The sequence below is a fragment of the Parasteatoda tepidariorum genome, chromosome 11 (genome assembly GCF_982258835.1).
Source record: "Parasteatoda tepidariorum strain Cologne lab strain chromosome 11, Ptep-v5.0, whole genome shotgun sequence".
Taxonomy (NCBI): domain Eukaryota; kingdom Metazoa; phylum Arthropoda; class Arachnida; order Araneae; family Theridiidae; genus Parasteatoda; species Parasteatoda tepidariorum.
The window spans coordinates 8,717,733-8,733,442 of NC_141765.1; the positions used below are offsets into that span (position 1 = coordinate 8,717,733).

General features: G+C 28.8%; 1 protein-coding gene across 1 annotated transcript in view; it reads right to left on the bottom strand.

The window, feature by feature from the left end:
• Positions 1–169: 169 nt before the first annotated feature.
• Positions 170–15,710, bottom strand: part of LOC107455240 (uncharacterized) — a 59,740-nt gene continuing 44,199 nt past the window's right edge. The window contains exons 3-5 of the mRNA XM_016072743.4: positions 9,660–9,850; positions 7,263–7,558; positions 170–3,951 (exon numbers count right to left, since the gene is read on the bottom strand). Of these exons, the coding sequence (XP_015928229.1) occupies positions 3,720–3,951; positions 7,263–7,558; positions 9,660–9,850 (719 nt within the window). The 3' untranslated portion in view covers positions 170–3,719. The remainder of the gene's footprint in view (positions 3,952–7,262; positions 7,559–9,659; positions 9,851–15,710) is intronic.

Below are 15,710 nucleotides of genomic sequence, written 5' to 3' on the forward strand. Positions count from 1 at the left end.
AAATTATAGTAAATTTACACGTTATTGTGTTTTGAAATATCCCTGTTAATATTTAAATCTGAACCAATTTTTATGAGAAAGTAGAACTAGTTAAAACTTTAAAATAATTCTATCATCTTTACACAAGATTACATGGTGCAATAATTCATCTGCGATGGAAATATGGTTCAATTTAACATCTTAATAATCTGTCAGAAAAATCAGTTAAAAAAAGAATCAATATTATCGGTACCTTGAACCATAATAAGATACAAATTTGCTGTAAACTTTAAAAGATATTAAATTAAACCCTGTCTCTGTTTAATTTAACACGTGTTGTGTAATCTAATATAGGGATTACGATTAAAAGGTTAAACTAAGCACCATATTAAGGTTGCAGAAAATTCTACCAATATTATCATTCAACACGATCCAAAATTTCTAGCGGAGTAGAGTTATAGCCAATATACATTGGTTTAAAGCACCGTTAATATGGTTAAACTTTAACCAATATTTATGCAAGTATAGTGCTATGTAAAATTTTATCTACCCTCTCTTATCACTAAGAATATAAATCAATATGCACTAATTTACTTAATACAGCTTTAAGAATATCATTTTAACTAATCAAGGCTGAAATAAACAATAACAGCTTTTCACAAAGTAAAAGCTTTAATTTCTCTCAAATTTGTACAATTTACAAGTAACTCTTTTGGTAAATTCATTGATGATCTAAACTTATAAGACAATTTCTCTTAAAAAATAATATCTTAAAATATAGAATCAAATGGATAAAATGTTTTTCATAATTTAGATAGATATGTACACATTTATTTCTCAATAAAAAAAAATTATGACAAAACTAAGCCTGGACGGATATTTTACAATTACAATATACATTGTCCTCAATGCTTATCTAGTCATTTATACAAAAATAAGAAACTTTTTAGTACACAACTAAAGGTATATGGTATGAAATAACAATTTAAAAAGAATTATTCATCGTAAAAAGTAGTAGTTTCAATTTATGTGTAATTTTCTGGCTATTAACTGTACATAATACTGATAAATCCTAAGTTTAAATATCCAGTTTATTTGGTCGTTTAATTATTTTTTGTTCGATACAACTTATGCAATAAAAATTAGATTTACATTGTTAAGAAAAAATATTTAATGAAATAGGACGATTACTTCATAAAATTTGACAAAAGAAATACAGTAATTATTTTTGGTGAACAAAAAATTAAATATTTTAATATAAATATTTAAAATGTAAAATTAATTGCATAGAGTGTCTAAATTATATTAATAGTATAAATTACACAATAATAAGCTGAGTAAATTAAGTGATAAAATTGCTAATGTAATAACAAATTATTATTCTCATTAAAAAATGAAATAAATTACAAACAATTAAAAGTATAGTTATACACAAAATATTTGCAAAATTGAAAAAATAACTTTAATTGTACATTTTTATGTATCTAAAATATTTTACGTGCCATATTATCCATATCACCAAAGCATAACAAATTAAGAAAACGAAAAGAATGCTAATATTTATTTAAAAAAAAACATAATAAGATATCATCATCACATAGCCCAAGGTACTATTTTCAAAGCTATTGTAATAAATGGCGCAACAATTTATATTGTAAAATTAAGCTTAAATTTGAATATTTTAAAGAAAACAAAATTTATCAAACTAAATATTTTATTAAGAATTTATTATTAATAAATATTTAATATTAAATGTTTAATTAGTATTAAATATTTTATTAAAATAACATCATTAAATGAAAAAAAAGACTCTTGAAAAATTTTATATTTAAAAAAGTGAATAAAACATGTTTTAAAAAGCATTATAATTATTAAAAAGTGTTAAAATAGATTTTTTAAATGTGACTAAAAATTCTTTACGGGGCAAAAATCAGAAGTAAAATCCATCAAAATTGTATTTAGTAACTTAAATACTTAGAAAGTATGAAAAAACACTTAGAATAAATTCGAAAAATTCGGGTTCTAATTACAATCCTAAAGTATCTAAAACAAATTCGTTTAAAATAGCACTGAAATTGTGTATTTTCTGCTTAGTATCTACACTAGTTCAAGTCAAATAATTATACACTCGTCACAACACGAAATAGATAGGAAGCTCAGTAAATAAAACAAAGAAAGAAAATCAAATAGTTGGAGCAAATTAAATATTCATTTCCCAAATAGCTTCCAAATAGCCTTTAAAGCTTGATCCAAATAGCCTTTAAAACTTCAAATGGTTTGTAAACACTTAATTCTACTCATGACTTATTAGCCAAAATAATCCTTATCATGAAGTATTTTAAAAAATAAATTCTAAAACTGTTCCGTCAACTCTTGTTTTAAAAATGGTTTACCAAACGTATTTAAAATTCTTAATGCTATGAGCCCTTTTTAGTTTTTCTGACAATCACAATTTTAAAAAAAAACTTATTATAAAAAAAACTTATTATATTAAAAAAAACTTATTTCGTAATATTTGATTTTAACTGCGTTGCGAAATGTAGCCTCATTGAAATAATTCATCTGCGTTATTTGAAGTTAGGATAGTTTTAAAGGCGTGGAATATTTTAAATAGCGTATTTTTTCTACTTTTCATAATGCATTTTATTGTGAGTGTAAATCATGAAAATGGTTGTTTTACATTTTGTATTTTTCGTAATATGTACTTATTGGTATGAATTTCCAAAAATTAATTTTGTTTTAAGTATAGTAATATAAAACAATAATGAGTCTTTATTGTAAACTCCTGATTCTGTTGCACTTGTATTCATTATTAAACTAAAATAGTTTCTAGACTTCTTATAATTGGCAAAGATATTTAGTAAATTGCTTTATTAAAAAAAGTATTGAATAATAATCACAAATTCACTAAATTTTTTCTGATTACGATAACAATTTATAGAAAAAAAATTGCAACTGGAACATTTTACCGTTACCGAGAATTTTTACGATTTAAGTTAAATAATTTTGAACAATACTGATAAGGGTAATGTTTATGCAATATATAGGAACTTTATTCATAATCACAATAAATATAATTATTAGCTTTTCCTTGATACGCGAATTAACTTCGATGAACCTGTTAATTTTTGTAATCAAATGAATTTTTAACGAGAAATTTAAAGACAAAAAGTTTTGTTTAACATACTGTTGTTTCATTTTAATAATTTTTTTTTTTAATCTCAATATAGTGTCGAAACACTAAACAACAGATTTATTCATTTTAACTCACTTTGAATTTCGTAATTATATCATTGTAAGCCCAACTATCACAATAAATCCTTTGAAAAATACTATGTCTTAAAACATAATTTTCATTGAGACATTTGCTTTCTTTGACTTAGCTTGAAAGCTATATAGTAAGGCACCAGTTTTACTTTAACGAACTCCATTATTCAATCAGGAACAATTTAACTTTGTTGGTGTCATCCCTAAGTCCAATGCTCAACATTTGTTTCATAGCAAAATAAAATTTTAACCAGATGTCATAACTGGTTAATGATACATTTTCAACAATTATGTATTTATCACAGTCAGAGTGATACGCATCACTCGAGAAAAATCACACTTCTGAGTTCCAATAACTTAGAGATCATATTGTTGACGAGAATCGAATACAATATAGAACTTTGCATAATATTGGCGGGTATCCAGCCAATATTTTAATTTATATCCAAATATCGATTCACAAATTACTAAAATCAATTTTTTGTCCATTGAGGAAGAGTAACGTTTTCTAAAACGTATGTCCTCTCGTTATTTTTAAACTGCGCTAAGGCAAAAGGTCCAATATGAGCATCGGGATCCATGCTTGAATATCTTAGTCTGTAAGCATCATTTTCACCTCCATCATCACGTAATATGGAGCTTAAATGTGGAGCCGGTCCTGGCATACGCTCCAACTGAGTTGAAGAGTGGTTGACAGCTTCGCATCTAAGAAAAAGAGAAAAGAAGACGATTTTATAATTGTTATTGCTGTTAAAACAATACTTAAATTCTTCTATTGATATATATATATATATATATATATATATATATATATATATATATATATATATATATATATATATATATATATTAAATCTGGGGACCGAACCCCAGTCCTTAACAATGGTAGTTCAGTGTCTTAACCAATAAGACATCACGACATAGTTAGTAGTTAAATTGAAGCATAATTCAATGCGATTTAATTATCATTAATAACAGGATACAATGTTTCAGCGTGTATGGAGATATGGTTTACACACCATCTTAAAATTACAGTAAATTTACACGTTATAGTGTTTTGAAATATCCCTGTAAATATTTAAATCTGAACCAATTTTTATGAGAAAGTGGAACTAATTAAAACTTTAAAATAATTCTATCATCTTTACACAAGATTATATGGTGCAATAATTCCTCTGCGATGGAAATATGGTTCAATTTAACATCTTAATAATCTGTCAGAAAAATCAGTTAAAAAAAGAATCAATATTATCGGTACCTTGAACCATAATAAGATACAAATTTGCTGTAAACTTTAAAAGATATTAAATTAAACCCTGTCTCTGTTTAATTTAACACGTGTCGTGCAATCTAATATAGGGATTACGATTAAAAGGTTAAACTAAGCACCATATTAAGGTTGCAGAAAATTCTACCAATATTATCATTCAACACGATCCAAAATTTCTAGCAGAGTAGAGTTATAGCCAATATACATTGGTTTAAAGCACCGTTAATATGGTTAAACTTTAACCAATATTTATGCAAGTATAGTGCTATGTAAAATTTTATCTACCCTCTCTTATCACTAAGAATATAAATCAATATGCACTAATTTACTTAATACAGCTTTAAGAATATCATTTTAACTAATCAAGGCTGAAATAAACAGTAATAGCTTTTCACAAAGTAAAAGCTTTAATTTCTCTCAAATTTGTACAATTTACAAGTTACTCTTTTGGTAAATTCATTGATGATTTACACTTATAAGACAATTTCTTTTTAAAAATAATATCTTAAAATATAGAATCAAATAGATAAAATGTTTTTCATAATTTAGATAGATTTGTACACATTTATTTCTCAATAAAAAAAAAATATGACAAAACTAAGTCTGGACGGATATTTTACAATTACAATATACATTGTCCTCAATTCTCATCCAGTCATTTATACAAAAATAAGAAACTTTTTAGTACACAACTATAGGTATATGGTATGAAATAACAATATTATAAACTGGATTTTTTGGGATGAAAATTTTGGAAATTGCCAATTTTTTATTCTCAAAAACTTAAATTGACATTCAAATCAAAGAATTCTCATTTTTCAGCGGAAGTAAGAAAGGCCTTTTGCTAGAAGCATTATCGATAATAAGTTGACTAATATTTTTTTGGCTTTTTAACTTTTTCTTTAATGTTTGCTAGTATGTTACGAAATCTTTGTTTGTTTAATAATCTTTTTTATGATATTTCTACAAGTCAGGTTAGCATAGCATTGATGTTGGCCAATATTATTAAAGTTATTGCCCCGGATTGTCTGGAATTGAGAACAATTTATTAACAAGTGATCAATAGATTGATATTCACCACAGTAATTGCATTCTGGAGTTTTGTGGAATAATTTATATTGGTGTTCTCCAAACACTCCGTGGCCTGTTAAAAATTGATTGAGATAGAAGTTTGCTTGTAGTCTATTTAATTTCGGGTCTTTAAAAAATTTGAATGTCTGTCTCCCTTTCTCGGAACTCCGCCATTCCAGCCCCCAGCGCTTCATGCTATATAATTTAACCTGAGTTTTAATTTGGGCGATGGAGCTTGGGACCTCAAGGGCAACCCGGCAGAGATCGGTGGCTTTCTTAGCTGCTCCATCCGCCTCCTCGTTGCCTTGAGTACCTATATGAGCTTTAACCCAATTGCAGAGTATATTGGATCGCCATAATTGTTTAGTGTTTTCAACAATTTTTGAGCTTGATACTGGGTTTTGTAAGGCTTGCAACGAGGAAAGCGAATCAGTATAGATAGTGGCGTCTGGATATTCTTTTTTAGAGAGCCAGAGAAAAGCATTATTAATTGCCACCAATTCTGCCATGTAAACACTACTATTGTTTGAGATCCTGGTGGAGGTTGCCTCGATTAAAGTACCGTGCATTTTAGTAACAATGCCGAAGCCAGTTCTATATTCTGTGGTATCAGTAGCGGAGTCGGTATCAGTTGTGGTATCAGTTACATTGGCATATATGAAATTTTCATTCTGATGATCATAATTTATATTGTTAGCCGGAATTTGTTGGAAAATGTTTAATTTAAAGGTAATTATACTCAGTACTTTTTTAACAACTTTATAAAGTTAAAAATATTAAATTTAAAATTGACTTGTAGTAAAAATATCCGTCTTTCAAATCGGATGTAGCTTGAAAACGTTACTAAGAATACCATCGAAAAAGAAACTATTAAAAAGCAAAAATCATCATGCATCGTAACAAACGATATAATAAACATTATTATCTATTCTAATTAAAATTATTTATTTCAATTTACACCGAATCAAAAACTTTTGAAAAAACTCCGTTCTGTCTTCCTACTGTTTTTCCCCCCTTTGAAATTCTTCACTGTTGCACAGTTGGGCCCGCTGTTGTAAAAATTAATATATATACGGAATTTTAAATTCAGAATTGATCCTTGGATCGTAAAGCTGATATGGCTATTTAATTTTTATCACAACTAAAAAAACAGTATTTATTTATTTTATTTTGGTATTAACAGTATTTATTTATTGACAGTATTTATAATTGGTATTAACAGTATTTATTTATTCGTTATTTTGGAAAAAAACGAATAAACAGTAAGTCTGAAACTAATTTAAGTAAATGAAAGCTTACTTGTAAGATTCGATATTGAAATTAGAGCCTGTCGAGCATTCAGGCTGAACCAAACTCTTGTCGTTATTTTGAAAAAAACTAATAAACAGTAAGTCTGAAACTAATTTAAATAAATAAAAGCTTGTTTGCAAGTTTTGATATTGAAATTAGAGCCTGTCGAGCATTCAGGCTGACCCGAAATCCTTTCGTTATTTTGAAAAAAACTAATAAACAGTAAACCTGAAAGTAATTTAAATAAATGAATTCTTACTTGCAAGGTTCGATATTGAAATTAGAGCCTGTCGAGCATTCAGGCTGAACCGAAATCTTTCCGTTATTTTGACAAAAAACTAATAAACAGTAAGTCTAAAACTAATTTAAATAAATAAAAGCTTACTTGCAAGTTTCGATATTGAAATTAGAGCCAGTCGAGCATTCAGGCTGATTTCTACATTTACAAGCACAATCTTTATTGTTCCAATATTGATCAGATTGCCTGCAGTGAGAAGCATCTTGTTGGTTTTTGCATACACATCGGCATTGGCCAGGTTGATACCATTGCTGAGAAGTGCAGTTTGCTTCTTCTTGGCGACATTTGCAGGCACAACGATCATGTTGCTCAAGCCGAACATTTTCATAGCCTTCTAGTTCTAACATTTCGGCTCCTGGGTGAGGATAACGTGCTTTAATTACCTGTATAAAAGAAAAGAAGAAAATATGACATAAAACAAAATAATAAATTAATGTAAAAATTCGTCAAAGGCATGCCTCTAGTTTTAGAAACATCAATTCATCTTGCTTTAATTAACTGTATAAAATCAAACAACGTAAACAAAAATCAGAGCATTTAGCTGATTCTCTATGGTCTAAATATTACGGTACAAAACCGAAGTCTGATAAATTCTAAATTTTACCGGGAAATCCTAGCTTTTACTAAAGTGGCGTTATAATATGCTTTAATATGATTCCCTTTTGGCATTTTACAGAGGCTTTGCGGTAAAACCTAGCAGTTACCAAGCCCCTTCAGAAAAACCTAGTAATTACCAGACTTCTGGCTTTCACAGTTCTTACGGTAACAACCCGAATTCTGGTAAATCCAATGTTTTACGGGTAAAACCTAGCTTTTACCATAATGCTTTGATAAAAGTCCGAAGTATGCTTTAATAGAGTTCCATTTCGGCCTTTAACCAAGCCTTTTTGGTAAAAATTTGGAGTTACCAAGCCACTTTGTTAAGTCCTAGGTTTTACCGGCAGACTTTTACAATAACATATACACAAGCATTATCATTTCTATTCCGTAGTATAGGACATTTTGCTACCGGCCATTGACCAGTTGTAGCAGTTTTAACAGTGGTAACTTTTTCAAAAATTGAACATTTTTAACGATTAAAAAGACATGATATTAATAATATAAGGTATTTCCTTTGAAGCATTCCTCAAAATATTGTAAGCATCACACGATTCATTTTTAAAATAAAGGTAGACAGATTTACCAGACTAGAAGCTTTTACAGTAACACAAGCGTTATCATCACTACCCTGTAGTATAGAACTAATAAACAAATAAAATTGGGGGATTTTGATACCGGCATTGTCCAGTAGCATTTTTGACAGTGGCCACTTTTTCAAAAGTTTTACTTTTTTAACGACTGAAAAGACGTGATATTAATAATGTAAGGTATAATATGGTAAACATTAAAATATAGTAAACATAACAAGTTTCATTTTTAAAATAAAGAAAAATTTTAAAAAACAGGCGTGAAATACTTAAATTATAAAAATATTTTAAAATATTATAAATATTATAAAATATTTTAATATAAATTCCAAATTGATTTAAAAAAAACTATAAAACCTGCTTTTACGACAAAGAAATTGGTCATTGGAAGGTGACTCGTTGACAAATTTTTAATCGCCATTTGCTACATCAAGTAACCCTGTAGCACAAATAAAAGAGTATTTATACCCTATCAAGAAAAATAAAGCCTTTTTATGCAAACAATTATTTTTTATTTCTAGTTATACTTGCATATTAATACTAATATTTATATATAAATAAATCAATTCTCTCGAGATTTAGCGTTACTGCTTTCAAAAAATTTGGCTAAACGTGTTTCTCACTGGCAAAACTCGTTTATTAGATTAAATAATATGGAAGTTCGCGCATTTCTAGAGAATCCAACCCAGAAAACAAATAAACTATTGGAACAAACTTAAGACAAACTGGCCCTAGTAGAAAATTTTTTGAAGGAACTCACCAGTATGTGCGTTAAATGGAGAGGAAAATCTCGAAACACCATCACGGTTAGCCGGGGGATAAGGGGATCAACTTATGATCCGTGTACCACTGAAAATATGTTACGACAACACTGTGGTTGACCGGGAGCAACATTCGTATTGGTTACAGCTAGGATTCGAAACTTGGTCACCAAAATGGGAGGCGAGTGCTCTATATTCAAACTAGCCATCAGGGATTTCGTTACATGGAGAGAAAACCACAAAAAGCCCTCACAGTTAACTCAACATGGGAAGAGAAAAAATTTATAAAAAAAGATTCAGATTACAAAATATTATTGATGAGGTCATTAGTTTTCGAGGTATTTTATATCAAAATTAAAAATGTTTTTTTGTTGTTGTCGTTGCGTTTTGTTATTCAGTTTAGCGAAAATTATTAGCATAAGAGCCACGGACGATCAAGTAGAAACGCATTTTCCTTTCTTTAAAAAAAAATAAACAACTTCAAATTAATAGAACGAGACTGGATGAATCATATCTCAAATATTACACAATCTTACTTTTACAGTGATTGTGCTGGTTCTTGTTGCTACACAATGCAGAAGTTTACTGCTACAGCAACCACTGCATCTACGGACCCGCGTGCAAATGGGCCAGATTACCAAGGATGGATCGAAAGGCCTTTCAAACTCCACAATCTTCATTTCAGGAAGGCAACCTGCGGGATGAGCAACTTCTACAGTTTGTTCACCTGTAATGAAGTGAAAATATAAGAAGACATAAAATGTATTGAAACGGACTAATTTAGAGCAGCAACTAATTTTTTGTTTAAATTTTGTCTCTTAAACCACATACGCTCACAATGCAAGTGATGTAGTGTGGGTATTTCGAGCCTGATTGGTTGTTAAAACGTTTACATTGCCCTTTCTATTCTATTTTCAGTTAACTTACCTAGTCAAGTATCAATTCTCTTAAGTGATATATTCTATAATCCTTCACAAAGATTCTTTCACAATGATTTCTATTCTTATATTTCTTACTTTAGACAAAGAGAGGGACAAAGCCATGTAGAATATAAACAAACTAATTATGCATTGAAGTTTCCAGGTATATAAAACAATCACTTGTTACAATAAAATACATAAACAAATAATAAATCTAAGAAAAAATTATATTTCATGAAATTCAATGTGCGATATAGCGCTGTATTTAGCTAATTTCACGTTAATTAGCATTCTAAGTCATGTGGAATCATGAGTTAGCTCAACTTTGACACGCCATTTTGTTTATTAACAATCAGCTTTCGCTGACGTCATATATCACGAGTGTGGGCATGTTTGGATCTTCTTATTCTCAAAATATAAGTACCCAAATGAAGATCTTAGTGGTTTATAAACATGCAGGGTATTCCGTAATCACAGCGCTTAGTATATATATTAGGAATAATAATAAAATAATAAAAGTACACGCATTAGGGTTCACAAATTAATAATTAATCAATAAAAACACCATTGAAATCAAACGAAAAAAATCCACGTCTGAAAAATGTGGGGTTAAAAACTTCAAAATACGTTTAATTGTCGGATGAAATAGAGAGGAGTTGAAAGTATTTATTTGAAAGACCTCAAAGTTTCATCTGACAATCCTGTGAATCTGTATCCTGTAAATTTGATATTTTTCCTCCCCCATGTGTTTCGTCCCCCATGTCCACTAGTGATGATATTTTTCCTTCCCCCGCCCCTTATTCATGACAGACTTCATTAGCGTTTATGTTTCTTCCCAGCTTGAATATTAATTTGTGACCAATAATGTATATACATTTTTTACTTTATTTTTGACAAAAATTCTGAAAATATATATTTAAGACGATGATTACGGAATGCCTTATATTTGGTTAATTATAAACTTAGAACTTTAATTAATTTCACCTCAACTCAACTCCGGTCTAAATTACATATTTTTCAAGTAAAAAAAATTTTAAAAGCTACCTGATGCTTCTTTGCGTTTTAAAGTTTTTCTTTTTTCAAATTCTTTAAATTGTCAATTTTTCACATTAAATTTCAACATGTTCATTAAATTGTCAATTTATCACTCGATCTCTAATAGTGAAACTCAATTACTTAAATAAAATTTCATTTAAATATAAAAGTTTCATAATAATTTATTAATCGAAACACATAATTTTAAGATGAACAAATAATTTTAAAATTTGACATTGTTAAGTGCGTATAGGAAAAAACGGAACACCTTAATAAATTTTGATCCGATGGTCAATTTATCAACCCATCTTTGGGGTTCTTTAAAGGTGCTAATTAAGTAACTTCCTTCGTTGAAATATACTTTCTTCCTCTATTGAAAGTAAGAAAATTAAAAGTAAAAAATTTTCATAATCCTAAGATCTTCTAAGAAACCATATGTTTTAACAAATGTTTTTTTTTCTTCATTTGTTTTAAAAAATGGTTAAATCATTATTCATTATTCAATATAATTTTAGAATATGCATATAATATTAACTTTTCGTATAAGCTAATATTATCTTCGATTAGTTAATATTATATCGACATAGTCTTTTTAATTCGCAAAAATTCGATTAATTCGCAAAAATTCGATAAAATAAATAATAATTAAATGAAACAATTTTTTTTTAATTTGGAGGGGTTTTTTTCATTTAACTCATTTAAACTTCCAATCCATTTTTTTTTTTTTTTTTGACGTTTGAAAAAAGTAATATATATAAAACGCACTATATTTTAAATAGATATGTTTAAGAAACTTTTATGAGGAAAGTTATAAAGATAGTAACTGTAAGCTAAGAGTAAATGCGTATAATTTCAAGTATGCTTCTGGTTGCTTAAAAACATAATATCAAAACGGTACAACAAATATCTTGGTCAGTGTATATCTGTAATCTGATTTTTGACTCATGCTTTTAATAACTAATAATTTTTGTTTAATTGGGGAAAATTTGGTTAGACTTTTAATTTTTTAATTCGAAAGAATTATTATTCTTTTAAGAAAACTAGTCAAGAACTCATTTCCTTAACAGTATTGTTTTTAAGTATTAGTAAATATTTAGTAGAAAATTTTCATGGCAATTGCTTTATTCATCATTAAAATCTTTGTCGTAACAATTTAAAAACCAATGCATCCAAAATAATGTGTTTAAGACGCGATAGACTACGGTTTTTTTTTTTTTTTTTTAATCTATTGTTTCCTAACGTGAGAATAAGTTTTATAAAACATGAATTGAGATAAACTAAAGCAGCTCATATTAAATGAATATACCATCTCTTGAAAAGATTTATTCTCCTAAATTCTGTTCTAGTAACTGCTTGTTTAAATAACAAACTGGTTTTAAAAGCATTTATAAAGCTGTTATTCAGAAATAATTATTTGAAAAAGAAATGGATGAAATCAATTATTCACCTTCAGGGAATGTCTTCAGAATGAAGTATTACGTCATCGATACTGCACATATTTAATTTAGAAGAATTTCTATTTTAACTAGCTACACAGAATTAAATATATTTAAAAACAAATCGAGTGAAATATGGTTTTTATTCGCTACTTGATAAAATACATTTAACTAAAAAAAATTAATTTTTTAAAGCAAAAACATTCCTGTTTCCTCTTAAGAAAGTTTGATACACATTTTTGAAAGTTTTTCATAAGTGCCGATAACATTTTGACAATTGTGTTGTCGTTATATTTAATAAGTATGCGAAATTTGTTTACAAAACTTCTAAGGGGCATAAAATTTCAAAACTTTTAAAAAATTTTAATTTAAAGTTGCATATTTCATAATATTTTGAATTTAATTTGGAACATATAATTGTTACTGTGAATGAGCGAAATTGGTGGTTGTTGACTTCCACTGGTGAATGTTGACAATCACTGCCCTGTATGCCCAACATCAATGTTTTTTAAGGTTCATTACCACTGCTCGGTATGCCCTACATCAATGTTTTTTAAGGTCAAGTGAAACTGCCCAGTATGCCGGTAGTTCGAACACTGATGTTTCTCCTAATCAGCAGATATCGAATAAATATAATAATATCAGCGAATAAATTAATATCAAATATTTTTGACAAAGCGATTGTTGACCAGTGAAAGTCGCCATTCTCTTGATTTCATTCATTCACGATAACATATTCACTTAAAATTGTTTCAAAATTGACTTTTTTTTTTATCTGACCAAATTTCCAACGTAAAAGATTAGATCATGCATGACTTGAGATGTAATGGGAATTAAGGATCAATTTCATCGAGAGTAGCCAACAATTCTGCCCAAATACGCCTGAATGGACGAAATGTCAATCCAGGTGGGCATTGGGAAAAAAATATTTTTTAAATATTAATTTTTAAATATTGAAAATATTATTTAAATATTATTTAATATTATATTATTTTAAATATTTTTTAAATATTATTATTAAAAAAAATATTTTTTAAATATTACTAAACTTGTGATATTTTTAAAAAATGAATTCCACTATTTCAAATTCATTTTAGCGAATTGTGTCACATTATGTTCCATTTGTAAAACGACTGTTACTGATCATGCCATACATTTTCTTAAAATAGCAATTAAAGATCCCAAGATTATTCAGAAATATACTTGCGGATAAATAATGACTTCTTTGTACCTAGTGATAGAATAAATAATTCGGTGAATAACTTCAGACTATATCAATTAGTTATAAAGCAAGTAAAAACTTCTTTTTTAAAAAAAGCGCAACTGTTCAGTTGATTCTTTGAATAAGAAATAAAATTTGAAAACATAAAATTTTCTGCACTTTAAGTAATTTTTTTGCAATTTTATAGAGAATTTTCTGCACCATAAAAAATAGGGGTTGACAGGTACTTCAAAATATTTATATTACGATCAAGAAGAAAAGATATATTACACAAACAGAAATTACCTTGTTTTTACATAGCCTTTATTTTTCGAACATAATACTTCCGAAATAATGGATATTTTACTGTAAAAATAACGTATTTTATTTATCGGGAATTCAGAAATATTCTTTTATAAAATTTAACTGTTTCCACAATTTAAATAAAAGATAAGATATTTTTTACAGGGAACATACTAACACTTGCACTGTAAGAATTTCGAATCAAATTATGGCATAGAATACCAACACTTTGGGTGGATTATTCGTAAAATCCATTTTTATCGTAAAATATTATACCGTAATTTTTACAGTTAATTTACGGTAATTATCATTGCAAAAATTACGGTATATCTGATCTCTGTTCCACCACATATTCTGGTAAAAATACAGCGTGTTTATAAAGTCCCGAACCCATTTTGATGTTTAATAGCTCATAAAATAATAAAGATAGATTAAAATTAATAACGTAAATGGTTAGATAGACTTAAAAAGTTTCATGACCCTTGTCAATGAACTTCCACGTGTGCCCCCTTCGTCGCACGGAGAATATCAAGTCGATAGTCAATCTCACGCCAGGTAGCGGCAAGCATGTCGGCATCCACAGAAGCTATTGTTGTTTTCTGAAGCGCATAATGTTCTCCGACGAAGCATCCTTTCATGTTTCTGGCATTGTCAATCGCCATAATGTGCGCATATGGGGATCTGAAAACCCCCATGAATACCGTGAGACACAAAGGGATTCCCCAAAGGTTAATGTGTGGTGTGGACTAATACACGACCGAGTCATTGGGCCTTTCTTTTTCACAGAAAAGACAGTCTCATCAGTCGTATACTTAGACATGTTGCAAAACTTCGTATTTCCACAACTAGAAGAGCTTCAGCCACATGTCTTTTTGCAACAAGATGGTGCACAACCTCATTGGGGTATCATCGTTCGTAGTTCTTTGAATGACTATTTTCCAGGAAGATGGATTGGGCGAGGAGGTCCAATTCCTTGGCCACTCAGATCACCTAACATAACGCCGCTGGACATTTTTCTTTGGGGATTTATAAAGGACAATGTTTACAGGAGGATAGTGTCCAACATTGATGACCTAAAAGCCAGAATTACAACCGCAATAGCCTCTGTGGATTCCGATATGTTTGCCGCTACTTGGCGTGAAATTGACTATCGACTTGATATTCTCCGTGCGACGAAGGGGGCACCCGTGGAAGCTCATTAACAAGGGTCATGAAACTTTTTGAGTCTATCTAACCATTTATGTTATTAATTTTAATCTATCTTCATTATTTTATGAGTTTTTGAACATCAAAATGGGTCCGTGGCTTTATAAACACCCTGTAGATTTCATGGTAAAAAGTACCAGCACCCTGAATGCCGCTACTTTTTAACGTAATTTGATCCGGTGTAATTTTACAGTGGGGAAAAACAAATAAAATTTTACCACAAGTTTTAGTAACTTTTACAACTGATGTAGTATCTTTTATATTATCTTTTATATAGGTTACTATCTAAATAAAAATTGCAGATGAATTTTCATGTGTAAATTTGACGAACGCCCAGCCTTTTTATAAAACGTAAAATATCAAAGAAAAGCGTGAAACAACCCTTAAGAAGACCTCAAGAAAAACTTTCCTTGGGAAATTCTATTTCATCTCCTTTGAAAATAGTGAGTTTAGAGAAAGTTAGATGAAGCTTATAATGGTAAAAAA